The 26278-nt window shown below is 45.7% G+C and overlaps 1 protein-coding gene across 3 annotated transcripts in view; it reads left to right on the top strand.

Annotated features, from left to right (window-relative positions):
* The first annotated feature begins 22753 nt into the window (after positions 1-22753).
* The window catches only part of hspbap1 (hspb associated protein 1), an 82529-nt gene continuing 79004 nt past the window's right edge, over positions 22754-26278 (top strand). For all 3 annotated transcript variants that reach the window (XM_080199509.1, XM_080199508.1, XM_080199507.1), the window contains exon 1: positions 22754-22848. In XM_080199509.1, coding sequence (XP_080055635.1) covers positions 22839-22848 — 10 coding nt within the window. In that variant the 5' untranslated portion in view covers positions 22754-22838. The remainder of the gene's footprint in view (positions 22849-26278) is intronic.

Here is a 26278-nt window from a genome sequence, read left to right as displayed (position 1 = left end):
GTCCATGTGGTGTTGGTACACACACAGTGTTGTTAGGAAAGGACTTCCAGGATTTTGACCTGGCGATAGTGAAGGAACGGCGATATATTTCCAAGTCAGGATGGTGAGTGACTTGCAGGGGAACCTCCAGGTAGTGGTATTCCCATGTGTCTGCTGCTCTTTCCTTCTAGATGGTAGCGGTCATGGGTTTGGAAGGTAGTGTCTAAGGATTCTTGGTGAGTTTCTTCAGTGCATTTTGTAGATGGTGGCACCTGTCAATGTGAATTGGGGGTGTAGCGTGCGAAGGTGGTGGATGGAGTGCCAGTTAAGTAGCTGTCTTATCCTAGATGGTGTCAAGCTTCTTGAGTGTTGTTGGAGCTGCACTCATCCAGGCAAGTGGGGAGTATTTCATTACACTCCTGAGTTGTGCCTTGTAGATGGTGGAAAGACTTTGGAGAGCTCAGAGATGAGTTACCACAGGATTCCTGGTCTCTGACCTGCTTTGGTAACCATAGCATTTACATAGCTGGTCCAGTTCAGTTTCTGGCCAATGGTAGCCCCTCGGATGCATTGATGTTTCCTGGGAAGTTAGGGATATTTTATTTATTGTGGAAGAAACAATGTGGCGCTTTTTAATTGTTTTTATTAAATGTTAATATTGATGTCCACTGTTTAGTTTGCCATTCTGAGGGAGATGGCTCAGCTTTCATTTTTCATTGTCTGACATGGGTGGCACAGTGATACAGTGATTAGCACTGCTGTTTCACAGCACCAGGGACCCGGGTTCAATTCACAGCTTGGTGTTTGTGTGGAGTTTGTATGTTCTCTCAGCGCCTGTGTGGGTTTATTATTGGAATGAATAGCCATGGTAAATGTGTGGGATGGGGGGAGGGCCTGGGTGAAATACTCTGCCAGAGAGTCGGTGCAGACTCAATGGGCTAAATGGCCTCTTTCTGCACCCGAGGGAATCTATGATCTCCCTCTGCAGGGATAATCAAAATGTTGCCATGTGGGGTGCAATCTTTGTAAGTCAATACTCTGAGATGGACCCACAGGACTGACACCACCTTTCTTACCTTGACTGACTGTTCCCACCATCCAACCTTCAAACTTCACTTCTTGATGCCTTCAACACCACTCTTTTATCCTTCTTTGGATCCTTCTGACACTTCTCCATGCCCCTGATCCCACTCCACACCCCTGACAGCAACATGCCATCACTGGAGGGGAAGTGTGTCTTGTGATCCAGCCTCAGGTTCAGTCTTGCCTGTGAGCAGAGCACAGCTCTGCCGCTGATGTCTTCAGGTCCACTCGCCATGTATAAAATGAAAGATTAGTCAAAAAGGCGATTTTTAAGGAACGTCTTGAAGGAGGAAGTAGAGGTGGCAAGGTGTGGGGAAGGAATTCCAGAACTTGGCCAGTTCCAGGCAACTAAACCCACCCCCAAAAATAGAATCATAGAATCCCTACAGTGCAGAAGGAGGCCATTTACCCATTGAGTCTGCACCAATAACAAATCCACCCATAACCCCATGTATTTACCTTGCTAATCATAAAGTAGAATAGAATTAATCCCCTGCCACTAAGGGACAGTTGAGCCTGGCCAATCAACCTAACTCGCACACGTGTGGGAGGAAACCAGAGCACCTGGAGGAAACATGGTGTAGACATAGGAAGAATGTGACTGACAGTCACCCAAGCCCAGAATTGAACCCGGGTCCCTGGTGCTGTGAGGCAGCAGTGCTAACCACTTTGCCACCGTGCCACCCACAATAGTGGAGAGCTCAAATTCAGGGATGCTCAGGAGATTAGAATTGGACAAAGGAGGATGCTGGAATCTGAAACAAAAACAGAAAATGCTGGAAAATCTCAGCAGGTCTGTCAGCATCCATGGAGAGAGAATAGGGCCAAAGACTGGAATTTTACCAGCAAACCAACCCCCACCCCAGCGATTCTGGGGGCAGGCGAGGCTCGGAGCATGGCATTTTCCATTGGCCTCAGGCAGGATCGTACGAACTTCACACCGACGTGCCGATAAGATTCCACCCAACGTTTCAAATCAGGATGACCCTACGTCAGAGCTGAATTAGACAGGCGCAGATCAATGTGCGCGGAGGGGTCCCCTTTGCAAAGGATGCTGAGGTTGTCAGTGAACAGTCTACGAGAGTTGTTAGCGGACAAGCTGGCGCAATCATTGAGAACAACATATCTTTAATTGTAGAAAAGGTTGTTCCAGCCTGACTCTTCAACAAGAATCGCTGTTTCTCTGCTTTGGTCTTCAGTTCACAACGTTGTAAAAGAAATTACATTGCCAACCCAGATACTCCAGGCACTGTGACACTTGGGAAATCAGCTGAGATAACTTGAGGCTGTGTCAAGGAGAACTCCTGTCACTCATGACTGTGCCACTACATTCGTCAGTGCGACAGGAGCTGGAAGGGCGCTTTTCGCAATTTCATCCTCAGCTGCCTGTGATTCTCAGTGAAATTTCCTGTGACAAATCACTGCCCTTGAGCACAATGCTATTCAAAAATACAAAAACTGAAGTCAGCTACGGTTTCATGGACGTGGTTTTAATGCAATGCTCCCACATTCAAATTCAGGTGAGGACGTATGTTGTCTGACGGAAGCCCATTCGCTGGGACTTGCCCGTAACACCGTTGCCACGCTGAATTAAATCAGATTCCCGAGGATTTGGGAAGGTTGGAAGATTGAACCGCATGCGCCTGTGTGGAGAAAAACAAATGATTAAAAAAAAAGAATTGGCTCCCCAAATGTGAAGCCATCCATAATCAAAACTCTGGAATGTGAACTTGTCCTGGCAGCTGGTGGATTGCAGACACACATTGATCTGAAATGCACTGCAAACTATCTGATGGACGACGCTTGTGTTATGACCAGTTTGGCAGCTCAGACTGGTATCTGATCAAAACCCTTCGACAATTACCTGAGCGCGTTCCAGGAACGGGCTGAGTGACTGGTTTGCATTTCCAGTGGGGAGGGCTGAGCAGATTCGAAAAACTGGGGCTTCTTTCGCTTGACCCGAAAAAGGTTAAGGGTGGGTGGTCTGCGGCAGGGGGTCGGGGGGAGGGGGGGGGGGTGGTGCAGTGGTGGGGGTGGGGGTGGGGGGGGAGGGCAGCTTTTCGGAGGACTGACGGTGAAAGATTGCTCTGGCCGATTGAACAGTTGGCAACCAGGGGATGGAGCCACGAGAGAATATCGTCGGAAGAATGCAAAGGAGCGCGAGAAGTAGTGTTTTTGTGCTAAAATCTTCCTAGAAACATGGCATACTCTTCCATATCTGACAATTTAAGCTGTGACCATGGATCATTAATTGAAAAGGCATTGGGAAGGCAAGAATATAAAAGGGTGCAAGGAAAGAGCAGGGAAATGGGATTCAGCTGAAGAGCGAGCACTGGTACAGATGCTAAATAGACTCCCCCCCCATCCCCTCGCCCCATGCTCTCTTTTCCTAATACTTCCAAGTTAACAACAACAACTACTACTTGCATTTATGTAGTACCTCTATTGGAATCAATTGGTGGCAAGGTGGCACAGTGGTTAGCACCGCTGCCTCACAGCGGCAGGGAACCGGGTTCAATTCTGGCCTCAGGTGACTGTCTGTGCGGAGTTTGCACATCCTCCCCGTGTCTGTGTGGGTCTCCCCTGGGTGCTCCGGTTTGCTCCAAAAGTCAAGGAAATATGCGGGTTAGGTTGTTTGGCCATGCTAAATTGACCCTAGTGTCAGGGGATTAGCAGGATAAATATGTGGGGTTACGGGAATAGGACCTGAGTAGAGTTGCGGTTGGGGTGCACACTGGATGGGACAAATGGCCTCTTTCTGCACTGTAGGGATTCTATGAAAACACCCCAAGATCTTTTACAAGCTGTATCAACCAGAAATGACCAAAATTTAGCTCTATTTCTTACTGACGCCATTCAGCCCATCAATCCTGTTCATGTCATTCAATCAGATGATGGCTGCTCTGTGTCCCGATTCTGTGACCCTTTATACTCCGGCCTGAGAAAAACCTATCCATCTCAGTTTTGATATTTTTGGTTGACTCACAACCTCGACAACCTTGGGTGGGGGGAGTGTTCCAAATTTCCACCACCCCTTTGAGTGACTAAGCATTTCCTGATTTTGCCCCTGAACAGACCATTTCTACTTTTCGGGGAGCAGTGGCATCGTGGAGACCCAGGATGATGTTCTGGGGACCCAGGTTCAAATCCCACCATTGTAATTGGTGGAATCTAAATTAAATAACAATCTGGAATTAAAGGTTTAATGATGACCATGAAACCATTGTCGATCCATTGTAAAAACCTATCTGTTAAAGTTAAAGTTTGTTCATTAGTCACAAGTATCACATTAATCTTACATTCATACTGCAATGAAATTATTGTGAAAATCCCCTAGTTGCCACACTCCGGGTACACTGAGGGAGAATTTAGCACGGCCAATGCACCCTAACCAGCACATCTTTGGACTGTGGGCAAAAACTGGAGCGCCGGGAGGAAACCCACACAGACACAGGGAGAATGTGCTTTATTTATTTATTAGTCATAAGTAGGCTTACGTTAATATTGCAATGAAATTACTGTGAAAATCCCCTCATCGCCATACTCTGGCACTTGTTTGGGTACACTGAAGGGGAATTTAGTATGGCTAATGCACCTAACCAGCGCGTCTTTTGGACCTGGGAGGAAACCGAACCACCTGGAGGAAACCCACGCAAACACGGAGAGAATGTGCAAACAGACAGTGACCCAAGCTGAGAATCGAACCTGGGTCCCTGGCACAGTGAGCCAGCAGCGTTAACTGCTGTGCCACCTCTGATTCGCTCATGTTCTTTAAGGAAGGAAATCTGCCGTCCTTACCCGGTCTGGCCTACATGTGACTCCAGACCCACAGCAATGTGGTTGACTCTTAAATGCAAATGCCCTCAGGAACAGGCAATAAAAAGATATTTAAGCCTCCTATTGTTCTGGACTCACCCTATATGAAGAAATAGTCACTCTCTACCCCACCCAACTTTGAAATGGAGGAAAACACGCTTAACAAAAAGAATTCTCTGATCCCTGGCTACTTCCTTAAGGCAGCAAGAAACGTGGATGGCTGTGGGAGTTACCTGATGCTGAATCATAAGCAGTCTCTCTACCCCATTAACTCCTTTGAACACCTTAAACACCACAGCTAGATCACCCTAAGTTCTAAACTCAAGGAAAGCCAAACCTAACGTAGGAAACTTGTGCTTGGAATGTAACCATTTCAGCCCGAGTTTCTAGGATAACTTGGACAACTCAATCACAGCCTTAAAGTTGTAGCCAACCTTGTGAGGAGCCAGAACAACACTGCCACATTGGATTAGTGCCGCTCTGCATACAAGATGCCCTAACATATGTGGACGAGCACGTCGCAGCATGTTAACATCGGGGCAGTACTGAACCATTGCTTTTGTGGCTATGAGCCAAACAGGCCAGGCCTCTTATTTTTGTAAGCGGCAGGCTTGACTTCGCTCCGGGCTGTTCTTCAGATGTTGGAAGGGTTTTGTTTATGTGTTGCTGTTGAGATCTGCAGCTGGGTTTATTCAGGCCATCTGTGGGTTAAGGAAATGGCCTGATGGCTCAGAGGCACCTGACACCAGGCTCTCTCCCCCTCTCTCTCTTTCTCTCTCTTTGTCTCTCACAACAGCTGCTCCTCTGTTCAAGGATGTGGCAAGCCCTGTTTAATTTTCAAATTGTTTTCCACCAGGGAACAGGGTGTAAAGAAAACATAACTTTGAGCACCAGCAATGATGAAGGTTTAATCAACACTGGAGTTCAGATGAACGAGGGGGGAATCTCACAGAGATTTAGAAAATTCTAATAGGATTAGACAGGATAAATTCAGGGAGAATATTCCGATGATGGGAGAGTCCAGAATCGGGGGTCACGGTCTGTGGATTCAGGGTAGACCATTTAGGACGGAGATGAGAAGACATTTCTTCACCCGAAGAGTGGTGAGCCTGTGGAATTCATTACCACAAGAAGTAGCTGATGCCAAAACAGTGAATAGATTCAAGAGGTGGCTGGATAAAGCACTTGTGGTGAACAGGATCAAAGGTTATGGGGAGAAAGCAAGATTAGGCTATTGAGTTGGATGATCAGCCATGATTGTGATGAATGGCAGAGCAGTCTTGAAGGGCCGAATGGCCTCATTCTGCTCCTATCTTCTATGTTTCCAATTAAGCCCGAAGCTGATTTTAACTGCCAAGTAGGCAGGGTGAATGCCTGAAGACACACTCGCTGGCCTAAGCCGGAAGGCTCACGAAATTGGACTGGGAGGCTGAAGGGCTTTCAATCCTGGGTCTCAATTCGATGCTGTTGGACAGTTGACTACCCATTAGGGGCAATAAATGGTTGGGCGGGAGTTTTTTTGCTCATTTATTAGTGTCACATGTAGGCTGACATTGACACTGCAATTAAATTACTGTGAAAATCCCCTAATAGCCACACACCAGAGCCTATTCGGGAACACTGCAGGAGAATTTAGCAAGGCCAATGCATCTAACCAGCACACCTTTTGGACTGTGGGAGGAAACCGGAGGACCTGGAGGAAATCCACGCAGACACAGGGAGAACATGCAGACTCCACATGGACAATTACCCAAGGGTAGCATTGAACCCAGGGTCCCTGGCGCTGTGAGACAGTCGTGCTAACCACTGTGCCACTGTGCTGCCCTTTTGGCTGGGGCCATATTAAAGCTTGCTGGTAAACGGGTAAGTGACAAGGAAGGAGTTTTTAGAAGGATCAAGTAGAAGTGGGGGGAAGGGTTGGGTGTGATTGGAACTCCTGCACATGTCTTTGTGGAGCCTGTGAAGGAGGATTTCTGCACACCAGCGTAAGGAAGATTTATCTCCCAGAACGTCTTCAACCCTCTCAACAGCTGCCAGAAGTTCTCAATTGTTTCACCGTTCAGGGTCCAGCTTAAAAAATAACCAGGGGACAGGTAATTTTATGGGACCTTAATGGGTATACACTCAGCTACTGAAAAACCCTGCATAAAGGTTAACACTACAGGTGGTATCAAAGGAACAGGCAAGTCAAAATTGGGAACTAATTTGCGTAGTTTTTGCAGAGCAGATAAGAGTTACAATTGACTGTCTTGTCTCTGTTGTTTTGTATTAATTCTAATTTTCTGTCTAATTTTCCCTTCTGCTTCTGGAAGAGACCCACTGAATTGGAGACGAGACCACTGTCTACTGAGTCACAATTGACAGAGACACTAGGCTATCCAGCTGTGGCAGGCTTCACAGCTCCACTTGATCCTCTCCCCATCGATGTCCATGCATTTTGAGTGCTGCTCCACAGGCAGAGTTACCGTCTCCAAGTGTAATAAGGTTAATTGACTGTGTTAGCAAATTAAGAGAAAGGCTTGCATTTATACAGCGACCGTCACAACCTCAGCACAAGTCAACATGCTTTACAGTCAAAAAGGTACCTTTTTAGACTATTGTAAACTGGGGAATGCAACCGCCAAAATGCACAGAGCAAACTTCCAGAAATAACATGGTGATGAGTAGATAATCAGCTTATATTCATTGATGCTGATTGAGGGATAAATATTGGGCAGTACTCCCCTGATCTTAAAGATAGTGCCATGGGATCTTTTCAAGCCATCCGAGAAGCGAGACAGGACTTGGTTCATGTTATAGTCAAAAGATTGTGTCTCCAACGGTGCAACAGGCCCTCAGTACCATGCTGGGTGGCACGGTAGCACAGTGGTTAGCACTGATGCCTCCCAGTGCCAGGGACCTGGAATCAGTTCCAGTCTGAGGTCACTGTCTGTGTGGAGTTTGCACGTTCTCCCCATGTCTGCCTAAGTTTCTTCCGGATGTTCTGGTTTCCTCCCAAAGATGTGTGGGTTAGGTTGATTGGCTATGCTAAATTGCCCCTGAGCGTCAGGGGATTAACAGAGTAACTACACGGGGTGATGGGGATAAGACCTGGGTGGGACTGTTGTCAGGGCAGGCTCGATGGACTGAATGGCCTCTCTCTGCACTGTTGGGATTCCATGATAGCATCATAGGGTCATAGAGCTTTACAAAATGGAAACAGGCCATTGGGCCCAACTTGTCCATGCCGCCCTTCTATTTTTTTAAACTCTTAAGCTAGTCATGATGCTGGAATGTTGTATTAGATTTTTGCATTCAAACCCCTGGAGTAGGACTTGAACCTACAACCTGCTGAATCAGAGGTGAGGCCACTGCCAACTGAGTCACAGCTGACATGGACACTAAAACATCCAGCTATGGCGTGTTTCCCAGCTCCACCCGATTTTTTTCTCTTCACCGATGTGCGCACAGTTTCAGCTGGGATCACTATATTTCATCATTCTCTGGAGATCTGGATCTGTACTGAGTTCTAGTGCCTTGAGCTTTGAAGAGTTCAGCCCAGGCTGAGGATCGATTTATGGGACTTTCTGTGTTTGGAATGAGCCAAAAATCAGGAATTCAGAGAGAATAACAAAGGGCAGACAGCACAGAACAGGCCATTCAGCCCAGCTAGCCCATGCTGGTGTTGACGCTTGACACGAGCATCTTTCCTCATCAAAATTTTTTTTTACTCATTCGTGGGACACAGGTATCACTGGCTGACCAGCATTTACTGTCCATCTCTAGTTGCCATTGGAGGGCAGTTGAGAGTCAACCAGGTTGCTGTGGCTCTGGAGTCACATGTAGGCCAGACCAGGGAAGAATGGCAAATTTCCTTCCCTAAAGAACATTAGTGAACCAGATGGGTTTTTTCCGACGATCGACAATGGTTTCATGGTTATCAGTAAATTCTTAATTTCTGATATTTTTTATTGAATTCAAATTCCATCATCTGCTGTGGTGGGATTTGAACCTGGGTCCCCACTTTGTTAGCTAAGTTTCTGAAAATTATAGTCTAGCGATAATACCACTAAGCCATCACCTTCCCCATAAACCTAACCCTCCCATCCCTCCTCCCTCTTATGCTTATCTGGGTTCCCCTAAAATACATCCATGCTATTCACCTCAATAAGCCCCCTTCTCACCACTCATTGAGGATAGAGGGCTATTCTTAATTCCATAATGACTATTTTATATTGCTGGCCTTTAGTTATGCTTCTCCCCATGAAAGAGAATCATTCTCTCTGGGCAATAAATGCTGGCCTAGCCAACAACACCAAGATTTAAAAAAAAAACTTTTATTTGATTTGATTTATTATTGTCACATGTATTAACATACAGTGAAAAGTATTGTTTTTTGTGTGCTATACAGACAAACATACTGTTCATAGAGAATGAAATGAGAGAGAGCAGGATGTAGTATTACAGTCATAGCTAGGGTGTAGAGAAAGATCAACTTAATGCAAGGTAGGTCCATTCAAAAGTCTGATAGCGGCAGGAAGAAGCTGTTCTTGAGTCGGTTGATACGTGACCTCAGGCTTTTGTATCTTTTTCCCGACGGAAGAAGGTGGAAGAGAGAATGTCCGGGTTGTGTGGGGTCCTTAATTACGCTCGCTGCTTTGCCAAGGCAGTGGAAAGTGTAGACATAGTCAATGGATGGGAGGCTGGTTTGTGTGATGGATTGGGCTACATTCATGACCTTTTCATAGAAATCATAGAATCATAGAAATCCTACAGTCCTACAGAAATTCTTTGTAATTTGTTGCAGTCTTGGGCAGACCAGGAGCCCATACCAAGCTGTGATGCAACCAGAAAGAATACTTTCTATGGTGTATCTGTAAAAGCTGGTGAGAATTGTAGCTAACATGCCAAATTTCCTTAATTCCTGAGAAAGTAGAGGCGTTGGTGGGCTTTCTTAACTATAGTGTCAGCGAGGGGGGAACCGAATGGGATGTTCATGACGTTGGTTGAGCTATCCCTAACTGCCCTTGAACTGCGCAAGGCCATTTCAAAGGGCAAGAGGTGGGTTTTAAGGGGGGAATTTCCAAGAACGTGAAGATGTAGAGAGGTTTAGGTAGGGAATTCCAGAGCATGGGGCTAAGGAAGCTAAAGATACAGCTACTGAAGGTGGGGAGAAAGGAATAATGGGGTAGGCACAAGTGGGTTGTGAAGAAAGATCACTTCATTTCCCATACTCTTGGTAGCGTCACCAAAAAAATGGTTAATTTTTCCCACACGGGACCCTGATATTAATTTTAAGTTTATTTATTTGTGTCACAAGCAGGTTTTCGCAATTAAGTTATTGTGAAAATCCATAAGACCATAAGACATAGGAGCAGAATTAGACCACTCGGCCCAACAAGTCTGTTCTGCCATTCAATCATGGCTGATATTGTTCTTATCCCCATTCTCCTGTCTTTTCCCCAGAATCCCTGATTCCTTTGTTAATCAAGAACCTATCTATCTCTGAGTTAAAGACACTCAATGACCCAGCCTCCACTTCGACGGCAAAGAGTCCTCCAGTTGCCAAACTCTGACACCTGTTCGGGTACACTGAGGGAGAATTTAGCATGGCCCCCGAAACCGGAGCACCCGGTGGCAACTCATGCAGACACAGGGAGAACATGCCGACTCCACACTACATTCTGCACTCTCTCGTTTCCTTCTCTATGAACAGTATGCTTTGTCCGTATAGCACGCAAAAAACAATACTTTTCACTGTATGTTAATACATGTGACAGTAATAAATCAATTCAAATCAAAAGATTTTCTTTTTAATCTGGGGGTCGTTGTCTAGGCCAGCATCCAAGCCAAGAATCAAACCCCGGTCCCTGGCAGCTAATTTAACCCCCTTGCTGTAAACTTCTTGTAATAAGATCAAAGCTCAGGAATCTGGGAGCTGAGATCAGCACGCAAATGTCACGATTTAGTTGCAGGATACAATCTCTAGCTGGCCTTGTACATAAATTGAAAACTTACATTCACCTACTGAATAATGTTCATATCACATCGAGTAATGCCATCGACACCTTCCTTGTATCGTCGATTTAGAATTATTATCTTATCAGCGCGTTTTAATGTTTTTCTGCTGCAAACATATCACAAGACGAAGCAGGCCCTCAGGCCTATTTGATCTCATCTGGACCATCTTGTCTGTAGAGCACTGTGTGGAGCACAAGTCATATAATCAATTGGAATGAAGCAGAATTTTATATAAGTAGAATAGACACGATTACTTTTCATTCCGTGTTCATTTTACACACCATGTGTACAACTGACTCATACCAGAAGCGTTCCTTGCTCATGAATTATCAATCAGAACATATGGACCTGAGGGAACAGGAATTAGCTACTTGGTTCAATAAGCTGATCCCTTGTTAAACTATTTCAATCTGTTATTTGTCAGCTGCAGCTCAGTGGGTGGTACTTTCACCTCTGATAAAAAAGCTTCTGGGTCTATGTTCTACTTCGGAGGCTTGGGCCCCCAACGGGGGAGAATTTGATGTCATGCTAATGTCACTGGACGAGTAATCAAGAGGCCCTGGCTAATGTTCTGAGGACACGGGTTCACGTCCCACCGCGGCGAGCTGATGAAATTTAAATTGAATTAATAAATCTGGAATTGAAAGCCTGTCCCAGGGATGGTGACCATGACAACCTTCATTGATTGTCGTAGAAACTGTAGCCCGATGGGTAAAAAGACACCGGCAAAGTGGAGACACTGGAGAAGCCTGATGGGTACAAGAGCTCGCTGTGAGTCAGGCTAAGTCAGGGCTGTGGGAGTAGCAGGCTGGGATGATGTGCAGTCACAGGATCTGAATGGACACTGGCTGTTCATAAAATCCCTACAGGAGGCCATTCAGCCCACCTAGGCTGCACCTTCTCTCTGAAAGAGCATCTTATCCAGGCCCACCCCCTTGTCTTATCCCCATAACCCCGCATATTTAACATAGTAGACCTCCCTACTTCGCCAGCAGCGCAGTCACGTTCATCCTCTCCCCCTGGCCAGGTTGAGGGCTCGATCCTCAAAAGGTGCAATAAGTAACCTCACAACACCAGGTTAAAGTCCAACAGGTTTGTTTGGTAGCATGAGCTTTCGGAGTGTTACCCCTTCACTCACCTGATGATGAGGCAACGCTCTGAAAGCTGGTGCTATCAGATAAACCTCTTGGACTTTAACCTGGTGTTGTGAGACTTGTGACTGTGCCTACCCCTAGTCCAACTCCACATCCTCAAAAGGTGTGAGGGTTCGGGGCTCAGGCATGACTCCAGCTGGCTGCATCTGCTGCCGCCTGTTGCAATTGAGTTTGTCCTGCAATGACCCAGAGAGGGAGAGTGTGGTTGGAGGTGTTGACATTTAACACGGTGAGTGTGAGCAGCATTGCAGCTACTATGGGAACATGGTGTTTGTGGGAAGGAGGGGGAAACCTGGTGTTGGCAAAGGCTGAGTGAGAGAAGGGTTGATTGTGCTTGGGGTATACGAGGCGGTCCAGTGGGAGACTGGGGGAGGTTCACTAAGTTGGGCTGAGCAAAGAAGATCATTCATCTCCTACCAATACTGCTGGCCTGTCCTCTTTTGCAGGTCACTTGCACTGACCAGGGCTTCCACTGTATCTTATAAGACCATAAGATTTAGGAGCAGAATTAAGCTGTTCGGCCCATCGAGTCTGCTCCATCATTCAATCATGACTGATAATGATTCTCATTCCCATTCTCCTGCCTTCACACTGTAACCCATGATCCCCTTATTAATTAAGAACCTATTTATCTCTGCCTTAAAGACACTCAATGACCTGACCTCCGCAGCCCTTGTGACAATGAGTTCCACAGATTCACCACCCTCTGGCTGAAGAAATTCCTCCCAGTTTTAAAGGGTGCCTCTTCACTCTGAGGTTGTGCCCTCGAGTTCTAGCCTGTCCCACTAGTGAAAACGTCCTCTCCAAGTCCACTCTATCCAGGCCTCTCAGTATTCTGTAAGTTTCAATTTGAGCCCCTCATCCTTCTAAACTCCATTGAATATGGACCCAGACTCCTCAACCACTCCTCATATGCCAAACTCTTCATTCCTGGGATAATTCTTGTGAACTTCCTCTGGACCACATCCAAGGTCAGCGCATCCATCCAAAACTGCCCACAATATTCCAGATGGGGTCTGACCAGAGCCTTATACAGCCTCAGAAGAAGCAACAGGACCCCCAGTCCAGGACTCAGAGACATCAGAACAAACTCACCAGGAGGGAGTCTGGTCACCTCACCTCTCCACGGGTAGTATTTAAGAACAAGGATATTTTTGTGAACTTTTTGATATATTTTGAATACTTTGTGTATAACAAAGTAGGCCAGAGGTTAGATACTTTGTGCATAACAAAATAAGACAGAGTTTGAGTACCTCGTGTGGAATGAAATTTTGATGCATTTCATAGTGGAGTTTCCATACTTTTGTGTGAACTTGGTAAGGTACAATAAATGAAATTTTTGCACGATAATTGGAGAGTTTGAGGTTCATGGTCAATAATGTCAGATCACCGCCATATCCAAGGGGCAACAAAACTCATCTGGTTTACTTAGGTCCTTTTGAGAAAGAAATCTGCTGCCCTTACCTGGTCTGGCCTACATGCGATTCCAGACCCACAGAAATGTGGTTGGCACTTAATTGTCCTCTGGCATGGCCGTTCTCTCACTCTTGGTGCTATTTAATATCCAAAATAGTTGAAAAATCCCAGATGTTGATCTAAATCATTGGACGGATTGAAATGTTCTCTAACTCAACATCCATCCTGAATGGTGGCGGTGTATTAGTCACTTCCCAGGAATGTGGCAGCATTTGTTACCCGTTGCCGAATTACTCTTGATTGAAGTGGCTTGCTCGATCAGAGAAAGGTTAAGTCTACCACATTGCTGTGCTGGACTGCGGTGCCATCTAGGTAAGAATGGCAGATTTCCCTCCCTAAAAGATATTCGTGAAACAGATGTGTTTTTACGACAATCAATGATAATTTCATGGCCAACATTACTGATGATTAGCTTTATATTCCAGATTTTTGTTATTAATCGGATTTAAATTCCGCCAGCTCCTCCCCAGCACAGTGGTTAGTACTGCTGCCTCACAGCTCCAGGGACATGTGTTCGATTCCAGCCTCAGGTCACTGTCTGTGCGGAGTCTGCACAATCTCCATGCGTCTGCCTGACTTTCATCCGGGTTCTCCGGTTTCCTTCCGCACTCCAAAGATGTGCAGGTTAGGTTGGTTGGCCATGGTAAGTTGCCCCTTAGTGTCAGGGGGATTAGCAGGATAAATGTATGAGGTTACGGAGAGAGGGTCTGGGTGGGATTGTAGCTGATGCAGGCTTGATGGGTCGAATAACCTCCTGCTTTACTACAGGGATTCTATGATTTTAAACTGGGATTTGGATCTACCTCTCCAGAGCCAGAGGGTGGAATTTTCCCATCCTGTCCACCACGGGAATCATAATAAGCGGGGCACAGACCGTGTAAAGGTCTGTTGACCTCAGGTGAGATTTTCCAGCCTTGGGGTGAGCATGGCTGGAAAATCCCATCCTGGATATCTGGATTACCAGTAACAATACCACTACACCACCATCATACCATCTTTCCCAATTGTGAAAGACAACATGGCAAAGCACAGCCTGCTTTTCCTTTATATCTATCTGCCTCCATCCTAACCATATTCTTCAATCTTTCCTCTCTCCAGAAATGCATCTAATTGCAAAAGCTTGAGGTCACGTACCGACCGACTCAAGAACAGCCTCTTCCCTGCTGCTGTCAGACTTCTGAATGAACTTACCTTGCCTCAAGTTGATCTTTCTCTACATCCTAGCTATGACTGTAACAGTACATTCTGCACTCTCTCCTTTCCTTCTCAATGGACGGTATGTTTTGTCTACATACAGCGCAAGAAACAATATTTTTCACTGTTATGTCAATACATGTAACAATAATAATAAATCAAATCAAAAACTTGAACCCTCATGACTTTGTGAAGAGTCAGGTTGGAGAAGATTGTTGAAGGAAGGCCTTGCAAAGAAACAGAGAGGAATAGGGTAGAAATTCCAGACTGCTGGGTATCTGGGCAGTGGTTAGCACTGCTGCCTCACAGTGCCAAGGACCCGGGTTTGATTCCTAGCTTGGTACACTGTCTGTGTGGAGTTTGTACGTTCTCCCTGTTTCCGTGTGGGTTTCCTCCGGGTGTGCCAGCTTCCTCCCACAGTCCGAAAGACGCGCTGGTTAGGTGTATTGGCCATACTAAATTCTCCCTCAGTGTACCCAAACAGGTGCCAGAGCATGGCAACTAATGGATCTTCCCAGTTACTGTTAACGTAAGCCTACTTGTGACACGAATAAATAAACTTTAAAATCTAGGTGCGAGAGCTATTGTGTACATATTACAAATAATAATGTAATTAAGATACGCTAATAAGGGCCACTTTGAAATACGAATAATAAGCGACACATACGAGTGATTTACAGAGTCATGTCGCCTCCAGTAAATTGTGTCCCGTTATCCTACAGACAGATATCAATGTCTGTAGCAGATGCACTTTTTCTGGGCTACAGACGTTAATCACATGAGTTACGGTCGCTGAACCATTAACACAAACTATCACCTGTTGTTTGCAGGTTACAGACGCGCTGTACTCATTCACTGCCTGTGAAATGTTGACAGACTGATGGTGTGCTGGGTTTTATTTGACGACCACAGCAGGATTCCCACAAACACAGAAAGATTTATCTCGCCTCCACAGACTTTAAACTGCAGCCAGTGAGGAGGAGCAGCGATTTATAGGCAGCATGCGTACCTCGTGGTTTCCCAGAGTGACATGATATTTATACAAATGGAGCGAATCCTTTAACATCTTGTTGAATTGCCAAGTTATGTAAACAGAGGGTGCGTTTTCCTGAGTAGCGTGTTGTCATCCAACAGCACGCTCTCCAGTCTCGCCAGTTCCTCTCACACAGGGTCATAATTTCTTGTGGCAGAGCAACTAATGGTGTCTGCCAGCAGTCAAATGTGCTTTGTTTTGCTTTTTCAATTTTGTTTTATTGGAGGCGGGGGAACAAGCTGTTGAAATTGCAACATGATAACGTCACTGCCGGGGGAACTGGGACCTGAATAGACCGGCCGACCGACAGAGTATCTTCTTAGCTAACCAGCCGGCAGACTTGTGGGTGGATAGGTCAAGGAAGGAACGTGGAAATTAGAAAGGGGCTGGGTTCAGTGTGAATCCTGTGGAACTCTCTTCCACAGAGGGCAGTGGACAGAGAGGGCCATAGAATGTTTGTGAGGCGGCAGTAAATAGATCCTGGACTGACAAGGGAGTCAAAGGATATCAGGGTTAGGGAGCACCCAGGGGAAACCCATGCAGATACGGGGTGAACATACAAACTCTGCACTGTCATCCAAGGCTGGAATCAAACCCGGGTCCCTGGTGCTGTGGGGCAGCAGTGCTAACAATTGTGGCACTGTGGCTTCCCCAGCATTTGTGAACTTGTTGGGTTTTTAACAAAGATTTGTTAGTCTGGTGGCCACCAATACTGATACTAACTTTTTATTCCAGGTGTATTTAGGTAACTGAATGCAAGTTCACCAACAGCCATTCGAAAACACTTCTCCCAGTTGTCAGTTCAGGCCTCTAAACTACAAGTCAGGTAACACACGCACAATGCTGCCATTGCTGGCACATGTGGGACAGCAGACAACATTGTTGGACGGAACAGGCAGATGCAAGGTTGTTGTTGCGGTTAACTGAGGAAAGTGCCAAGAGGCGTAACAGCCAACATTTCACTGCAGAGGGGTCCGCCAGAGGACTGAGTGTTGGGGGTTTGGGAGGCGGGGGGGAGGGAAGGTGTGGGGTAGTGTTGATGTGTGTGGTTGTGGAATCAGAGTAGGTGACTGAACGTGCTTTTATGCTGGTGGGTTTCTCTCTTTTCGGCTTACGCGAGATTCTCCACTCTCGTCCGCCACCAAGCCTGCCGCTGGCATGGGATGGAAACATTCTGCCCTGTGCGACTCCAGACACACAGTGATATGTGTTCTGTTGTCATAATGTCATAAAGGCACCACTCGCTCAAAAGGGGTTGGCTAAACATATAGTGAGTTCACTATAAGAACAGGTATATGGATAGAAAGCCTGAAGACATCAGAGCTGTGCTATGTTCTGTTCACAAGCAAAAGTGAAACTAAGGCTGGATCACATAACACACTCACTTTTCTTTTTGATTTGATTTGATTTGATTTATTATTGTCACATGTATTAGCATACAGTGAAAAGTATTGTTTTTTGTGTGTTATACAGACAAAGCATAACGAACAAAAGGAAGGAAAGGAAAGGAAAGAGTGCAAGATGTATTGTTACAATCATATCTAGGATGCAGAGAAAGATCAACTTAATGCAAGATAGATTTGTTCAAAAATGCAATGGCAGCAGGGAAGAAACTGTTCTTGAGTTGGTTGGTACAAGTCCTCAATTTTTTGTGTTTTCTTCCCGATGGAAGAAGGTGGAAGGGAAAATGTCTGGAGTACATGGGGTTCTTCATTATGCTGGCTGCTATTCTGAAGCAGAGGGAAGTGCAGACAGAGTCAATGGATGGGAGGCTGTTTTAAGGGATGGACTGTGTTTTGTTCATGACTCTTTGTAGTTTCTTGCGGTCTTGGACAGAGCAGGAGCCATACCAAGCCGTGATACAACCGGAAAGAGTGCTTTCCATGGTGCATTTGTAAAGGTGATGAGAGGCGTAGTGGATGTGCCAAGTTTTCTTTTTGGTGATACCATGTTGCCATCCCTGTAAGGAGTCTCACAACACCAGGTCAAAGTCTAACAGGTTTATTTGGCATCACAAGCTTTTACAGCATTGTTCCTTCGTCAGGTGAGTCTCTGCCTATATAGGCCATACTTGTGAACCAATCTTACCTGAGCAAGGAGCAGCACTCCAAAAACTCGTGTTACCAAATAAACCTGTTGGACTTTAACTTGGTGTTGTGAGACTTCTTACTGTGTGCATTCCAGTCCAACGCCAGCATCTCCACATCACGACCACCCCTAAAAGGCAGATTACAACAATGTAGTTGACTCTTACCTGTCCTCTGAAATCTTGCTTTTCAAAAGGTGACTCACCACTGTCTTCTCAAGGGCAATTAGGAATGGGTAGTAAATGCTGTCCTTTTCAGTTTGGCTCCCACATCCTGTGAATGAATTAACAAAAAGTGGAAATTCTTCTGAGTTTGGCTAGCTTTCCTTTCTCAAACAATGCCACAGCTCGGCAGTATGTTGGAAATTATTTATTCATCGCCTTACTTATTGGCTGTCTAAATCATTATTTGATGTAAACAAATGCATTATTCATGATACATACGTAATAAATGCATTCATGACACTCCCCTTGCTGGGTGAAAGAGGTTGATTTTCAAAAGCTTCTCTTATCAATGTTATGTGGAAGGATTTTCCAGGACATGATTTAAACAAATTCTTTCCATATTCCCTCTCGATTAAAAGGAAAACAAGCATATCAATATTTTTACAGGAACTTAAATACATGACCCACAGACTCAGAGGCGAGGTTGCTGAGTCTGCGCCAAGGACATCTTGTAAACACTGTCTTCTTTATTGCTGGAACGCTTCCCCTCTTCTATGTTCTCCAGCTGTTTTCTATCATCCACAACCTCTGCGCACCAGCTAATTACTTCTTTTGACTACCTCTGGACTCCAGCTGTTTTTTTTCTATCTATAACCTCTGTAGTCCAACTGCTTACTTCTACAAAAGGAAGGACTTGCATTTATATAGAGCCTTTCATGACCACAGCCAATTAGGAAATGATGAAGTGTAATCATTGTAGGGTGGCACGGTGGCACAGTTCTTAGCACTGCTGCTTCACAACACCAGGGACCCAGGTTCGATTCCCGCCCTGGGTGACGTCTGTGTGGAGTTTGCACGTTCTCGCCGTGTCTGCATGCGTTTCCTCTGGGTGATCCGGTTTCCTCCCACAGTCCAAAGATGAGAAGGTTAGAGGGATGCTAAATTGCCCCTTAGTGTCAGGGGGACTAGCTAGGGTAAATGAATGGGGTTATGGGGGTAGGGCCTGGGTGGGATTGTGATTGGTACAGGCTCGATGGGCCCAATAGCCTCCTTCTGCACTGTAGGATTCTATGTTTGTTAGATTTCATGGTAACCCCCCCACAGAAAGCAGTGCAATAAATATTGATCGGGACACTGGGGATAACTCCCTACTCTTTTTCAAAATAATGCCACAGAATCTTATACATCCAGTGAAGAAGGCAGGCAGAATTTGAATGTAAGACTTCATACAAAAGGCAGTGTGGCAGTCCCTTAATATTACACAAAGGGCTTTTATCTCTGATCTCAAAGGTAAGTCTCCCACGAATTGAAAAACAGCTGATAAAAATAAAGCCAACAACTTTGCAGGGACTTATTGAGCTGTTGTCCATGCTTAAATGTTTTGTTTAAAACATTGTTACTGGCACTGAGAAAGCCCCTTTAGCCTAATAAAACATCACACGGAGCTTCACCACAGTGTTACTAGTCAAAGGAGTAGGAATTTAGGGAAGCAGATTTAGGACTGAGTTGAGGAGGAACTTCTTCACCTAAAGGGTTGTGAATCTGTGGAACTCGCTGCCCAGTGAAGCAGTTGAGGCTACCTCATTGAATGCTTTTAAGAACATAAGAACATAAGAAACAGGAGCAGGAGTAGGCCATCTGGCCCTTCGAGCCTGCCCCGCCATTCAATAAGATCATGGCTGATCTGTCGTGGCTCAGTTCCACATTCCCGCCCTCTCCCCATAACCCTTAATCCCCTCTCTTATCAAAAACCCATCAACCCGCGTCTTAAAAATATTTAGCGAGGCAGCCTCCACCACCTCAACAGGCAGAGAATTCCAGAGATTCACCACCCTTTGAGTGAAGAAGTTCTAAACCGCCCCCCCCTTTATCTTGAGGCTGTGCCCTCTAGTCCTACTATCCTTTCTGAGCGGGAAGAGTCTCTCCACCTCTATCCTATCCATCCCATTCATCATCTTATATGTCTCAATGAGATCTCCCCTCATTCTTCTAAACTCTAACGAGTACAAGCCTAGTTTATTCAGCCTCTCCTCATAGCTCAACCCCCTCAACTCCGGCATCAGCCTAGTAAACCTCTTCTGCACTCCCTCCAAGGCCAAAATATCCTTGCGTAAGTACGGCGCCCAAAACTGCACACAGTACTCCAGCTGCGGCCTCACCAATGCCCTATACAGCTGCAGCAAGACCTCCCTACTTTTATATTCAATCCCCCTCGCTATGAAGGCCAGCATCCCATTCGCCTTCCTGACCACCTGCTGCACCTGCAGGCTGGGTTTTTGCGACTCATGCACAAGGACCCCGAGGTCCCTCTGCACCATCGCCTGCTGCAGTTTTTCGCCACGTAAGTAATAGTCCTTCCTACCATTATTCCTACCAAAGTGGACCACCTCGCACTTGCCAACATTAAATTCCATTTGCCATTTCCTGGCCCATTCGCCCAGCCTATCTAGATCCTTCTGCAGACTCTCCACACCCTCCGCACAATTTGCCGTTCCACCAATCTTGGTGTCATCAGCAAATTTTGACACCATACACTCGGTTCCCTCCTCCAGATCATCTATATAAATGGTAAATAGCTGAGGCCCCAGCACCGACCCCTGGGGCACTCCACTAGTCACCAACTGCCAATCCGAATAGCACCCATTGACCCCCACTCTCTGCCTCCTATTAGACAACCAATCCTCTATCCACGCTAACACCCTACCCCCATCTCCATGCCCCCTTACCTTCTGCAATAACCTCTTGTGAGGTACCTTGTCAAACGCCTTCTGAAAATCAAGAAAGACCACATCCACTGGCTCTCCTCTATCCACCGCCCTAGACACATCCTCATAGAACTCCAATAAATTTGTCAGAACGACTTCCCCTTAATGAAACCGTGCTGCGTCTGCTCTATCAAGCAATTCCCCTCAAGATGCCTCGCTATTTCCTTCTTGATGACGGATTCTAACAAGGCAAGGATAGATACATTTTTGAATAGGAACGGAATTAAGGATTATGGTGATGGGTGAGTATGTGGAGCTGAGTCCAAGAAAAGATCAACTATGACCTTATCGAATGGCAAAGCAGGCACGAGAGGCCAGATGGCCTACTCCTGCTACTAATTCTTATGTTCTTAATGCCTTGCACTTAATTGGAACAAATTATATTCGACAATCGTCAGCCCAAACTTTTTACACCAAGAGAATATTGTCCAGGGCTTGCTGTATTTGGACATGGACTGCTTCAGTATCCGAGAAGTGATGAATGGTGCTGAACATTGTGCAGTCGTCAGCAAACATCCCCACTTCTGACCTTATTTTGATTTTGATTTGATTTGTCACATGTATTAGCGTACCGTGAAAAGTATTGTTTCTTGTGTGCTTTTCAGACAAAGCATACCATTCATAGAGGAGGAAATGGAAAATGGAGAACGCAGTGTTACAGTCATAGCTAAGGTGTAGAGAAAGCTCAACTTAGTGCAAGATAAGCCCATTCAAAAATCTGACCGCAGCAGGGAAGAAGCTGTTCTTGAGTCAGTTGGTATGTGACTTTAGAGTCTGCAAGTTCTCCCTGTGTCTGTGTGGGTTTCCTCCGGAGGCTCCAGTTTCCTCCATATTCCAAAAATGTGCAGGATAGGAGGATTAGCCATAAGAACATAAGAACATAAGAAATAGGAGCAGGAGTAGGCCATCCAGCCCTTCGAGCCTGCCCCGCCATTCAATAAGATCATGGCTGATCTGTCGTGGCTCAGTTCCACTTTCCCGCCCTCTCCCCATTACCCTTAATCCCCTCTCCTATCAAAAACCCATCAACCCGCGTCTTAAAAATATTTAGCGAGGCAGCCTCCACCACTTCAACGGGCAGAGAATTCCAGAGATTCACCACCCTTTGAGTGAAGAAGTTCCTCCTCAACTCCGTTCTAAACCGCCCCCCCTTTATCTTTAATTTATTTTAATCCATGCTGGATTAGTGTCCAATGTTTCATAGTTGAGATGGATTAGCCATAGTAATTGGTCCCTAGTCCCAAAGATGTGTAGGTTAGATGAATTGGCCATGGTAAATTGGTCCTTAGTGTCCCAACATCTTTGATTTATTATTCTCACATGTATTGGTATACAGTGAGAAGCATTGTTTCTTGCGCTACACAGACAAAGCGTACCGTACTTAGAGTGCAGAATGTAGTGTTATAGTCGTAGCTAGAGTATAAAGAAAGATCAGAAGTCTGACAGCAGCAGGGAAGAAGCTGTTCTTGAGCTTGTTGGTACATGGCCTCAGACTTTTTCACGACCAAAGAAAGTGGAAGATACATCTGGTGTATGTGATATATCTGATTATGCTGGCTGCTTTGCTGAGGCAGCGGGAAGTGTAGACAGAGTCAATGGACGGACTGAGTTGTGGGTTGGATGGAGTAGCCATGGGCAATGTGTGGAGTTACGAGGATAGGGTGCTGGCCTGGGTAAGATACATTGTCAGAGTTGGTGCAGATTGGATGGGCTGAATGGCCTTTTCAGCACTGTGGGGATTCTCTGACTCTATTAACTTTGATGTTTTGAATGTGGTTTCAGTCTGGGCCAATGTGGCTCTTCACAAATTCCACTCAACTATGGCCAGTAACATCAGCTGTGCTGCTGTTTCCTACCCCCCGCGCATGCGCGAGGCGCCCTCCTGTCATTTCCCCATTCGGTTCCACGGCTGAAGGTCTAGGCATGCGCAGATGGAGTCAACGTGAGCGCATGCGCAAGATCAGCGAAGGCGTGGGCATGCGCAGAGCGCAGAGAATGAAGCGTCTGCGCGGCTGTGGAAAGTCTGATGGTTGCTAAGGAGGGCCCAGTCACTCAGGCTTCGGAGTTGGAGGGAAGGGGAGCTGAAAATGAGCGAAGGTTAGGCTCGGCTGCTAATAAATTAGTGTTATTGTCGCGTTGAATCGATGGTGACTGGGAGGATTGTGGTGAGCCGCTGAATTTGGTCCTCCACAAGTTTCATTCAGCATCCCAGAACTGTTAAGGTGCAGAAGGTGGTCATTCGGCCCATTCTGGCTGGGCTAGCTCTGTGAATGAAAGTTATGATTTAGCGCCATTCCCCTGCCTTTTCCTGGCACTATGGCACATTGTTTCATAGGGCCATAGAAGTTTACAGTATGGAAACAGGCCCTTCGGCCCAGCTTGTCTATGCTGCCCCTTTTTAATCCCTAAGCTGGTCCCAATTGCCCGTGTTTTGCCCATAACCCTCTATACCCACCTTACCCATGTAGTTGTCTAAATGCTTTTTAGAAGACATAATTGTACTCGCCTCTATTACTACCTCTGGCAGCTTGTTCCAGACATTCACTGCCCCCTGAGTGAAAAAATTGCCCCTCTGGACTCTTCTGTATCCCTCCCCTCTCATCTTAAATATGTGCCCTCTAGCTTTATACTTTATTGACTATTGAGCTGATCTGTGCTCCTCATTATTTTATAGACCTCTATAAGATCACCCCTAAGCCTCCTATGCTCCAGACGAACGAAGTCCCAATCTATCCAGCCTCTCCTTATAACTCAAACCATCTACCCTGGTAGTATCCTAGTAAATCGTTTCTGCGCTCTTTCTAGTTTAATAATATCATTTGTATAATAGGGTGACCAGAACTCTACACAGTATTCCAAATTGAGCCTGCCTCCACCACACTTCCACGCAGTGCATTCCAGACCCTCACGTTTTCTCACATATGAAAGAAGGATTTTCTCATATCACATTTCCTTCTTTTGTAAATTATTTTCAATCCGTCTCCTCGCTCTTGATATTTTTACTAACGGGAACCGTTTCATCGTGTATACTCTGTCCATTCCCTCAAACTCACTGTCTGTGACACCTGGAATGGGAGCGACACCTGCAGTGTATGTTACTCTTCCTGCCCACCCTTGTGCCTCTCCCTTCCCTGCCGTTCAGTATAGTCATGGTTAATCTGGTGCTCTTTCCCACGTCCCGTATCTCTTAATTCATTTAAATTTAAAATATTTGTTTGCAATTAATGTGGAATTGAACGTTTTGGATGTTTTGTCCAGTAGTACTCTGGGATAAGGATGATAAGGTGTCACACTGGGATTGGAACCAACTCAAAGCAAATTTGTTTCAAAGCTGTGGCCAGATTGAAGTCTAACATGGAAGAGAGAGTAAAACCGTGAATGCCTTTGATATTATAGCACATCATGTGACTAATTCCTTCCCCCTTCCGTAGTATGACAAATTTTTAAATGTTAATGAATACCCACAATGCATATCAACTACATTACAAAGTATTACTACCTACATATGTACAATTAATATGAGTCGTTTTGGTGGACATCGATTTCGTTTTGTACGATATGACAGTCTGGAGTTTGATCTTTGACATTCTTAGTATCCTGTTTCTTGTGAGTATCAGATATTTCTAACTTGTGAAGTTGCTTTGTTGTCAGCCTCCAGAGCTGTTGGTTTTTCGACTGGTGTCGGATTTGATTCTGTAATACCATAAAACTTAGGAGCAGAATTAGGCCACTCAGCCATCAACTCTGCTCCGCCATTCAATTATGGCTGATATTTTTCTCATCCCCATTCTCCTGTCTTTTCCCCATAACCCCTGATCCCCTTCTTAATCAAGAAGCTATCTATCTCTGTCTTAAAGACACTCAGTGATCTGGCCTCCACAGCTTTCTGCAGCAAAGAGTTCCACAGATTCACCACTCTCTGGCTGAAGAAATTCCTCCTTATCTCTGTTTTAAAGGATGGTCCCTTTAGCCTGAGGTTGTGCCCTCTGGTTCTAGTTTTTCATACTAGTGGAAACATCCTTTTCACGTTACCACTCTATCCAGACGTTACCACTCTATCCAGACCACCCCCCCCCCCCACCCCGCCCAATCCTTCTAAACTCCAACGAGCACGGACCCAGACTATTGTATTCCTTGGTTCAGGGATTTCACAACCTCGGGTTTCTGATGCAAGTTTTTCTGATACTGTCTCTGAAAATTCATTTTTTGAAGTGAGAATTTGATTGGTGTGTCTCTGCCGTATTCTCATCGTTAAATTGCACTTTATAAGAAATTGGGCCTGTTTTAGCTAGAATGGTTATAGATACCCATTTCCCACATGTAGTTTCTTGCTATAATGCTTTCAATCTGTTTAAAAATCCTCAGTTTGTGTTTCTTCACAGCGAGTAACTTATGCTTGTTGTTGTCATTCTATTATTGTCATGTCGGATGGTGGGAGTAGATCCTCAGTTTCTGTCTCAGGAACAAAGTTGCCAGTGAATTTTGTGTGGTGGCATGAGTTGTGTCCCAATAAGGCATGAGAAAGTTGTTTGCTCTCCTGGGTAGCGAACCTTCATCTTTTGATGCTTTGATGGCATTTTTTAATCACTGTACAAGTTTCTTCACCAGCCTGTGAGTAGACGGATGATATGGGGCTGTCCTTACGTGTTGTATACGAATTCTTAAGACAATCCATAAATTCTTTGAATCTGAATTGCATCCTATTCTTGCTGACTAGTTGTTTGGGTTGTCCACATTTTGCAAACATCACATCCAACTTCTCGATGGTTCACTCTGTCATGGTGGATTTCATCATCCTGACTTCAGGTCACTTGAACGTGCGTCCATTAGGACAAGAAACATGTAGCTTTCAATGGGTCCCGCCAAATCGACATGTATCCTCTGCCAAAATTGTTTTGGCCAATCCCATGGGTGAAATGATTGTAGAGGTGGGTTATTCCACAATCTGTAGCATGGCTGGCGAATTTAATGTTGGCAAGTGCGAGGTGGTCCACTTTGGTAGGAATAACGGTAGGAAGGATTATTACTTACGTGGCGAAAAACTGCAGCAGGTGACGGTGCAGAGGGACGTCGGGGTCCTTGTGCACGAGTCGCAAAAACCCAGCTTGCAGGTGCAGCAGGTGGTCAGGAAGGCTAATGGGATGCTGGCCTTCATAGCGAGGGGGATTGAATATAAAAGTAGGGAGGTCTTGCTGCGGCTGTATAGGGCATTGGTGAGGCCGCAGCTGGAGTACTGTGTGCAGCTTTGGGCGCCGTACTTACGCAAGGATATTTTGGCCTTGGAGGGAGTGCAGAGGAGGTTTACTGGGCTGATGCCGGGGTTGAGCTATGAGGAGAGGCTGAATAAACTAGGCTTGTACTCGTTAGAGTTTAGAAGAATGAGGGGAGATCTCATTGAGACGTATAAGATGATGAATGGGATGGATAGGATAGAGGTGGAGAGACTCTTCCTGCTCAGAAAGGATAGTAGGACTAGGGGGCACAGCCTCAGGATAAAGGGGGGGTGGCGGTTTAGAATGGAGTTGAG

The sequence above is a fragment of the Carcharhinus amblyrhynchos genome, chromosome 11 (genome assembly GCF_965287045.1).
Source record: "Carcharhinus amblyrhynchos chromosome 11, sCarAmb.v2.hapA, whole genome shotgun sequence".
Taxonomy (NCBI): Eukaryota; Metazoa; Chordata; class Chondrichthyes; order Carcharhiniformes; family Carcharhinidae; genus Carcharhinus; species Carcharhinus amblyrhynchos.
The sequence above is the reverse complement of the archived record's forward strand: the minus strand, read 5'-3'. Positions and strand labels throughout refer to the sequence as shown.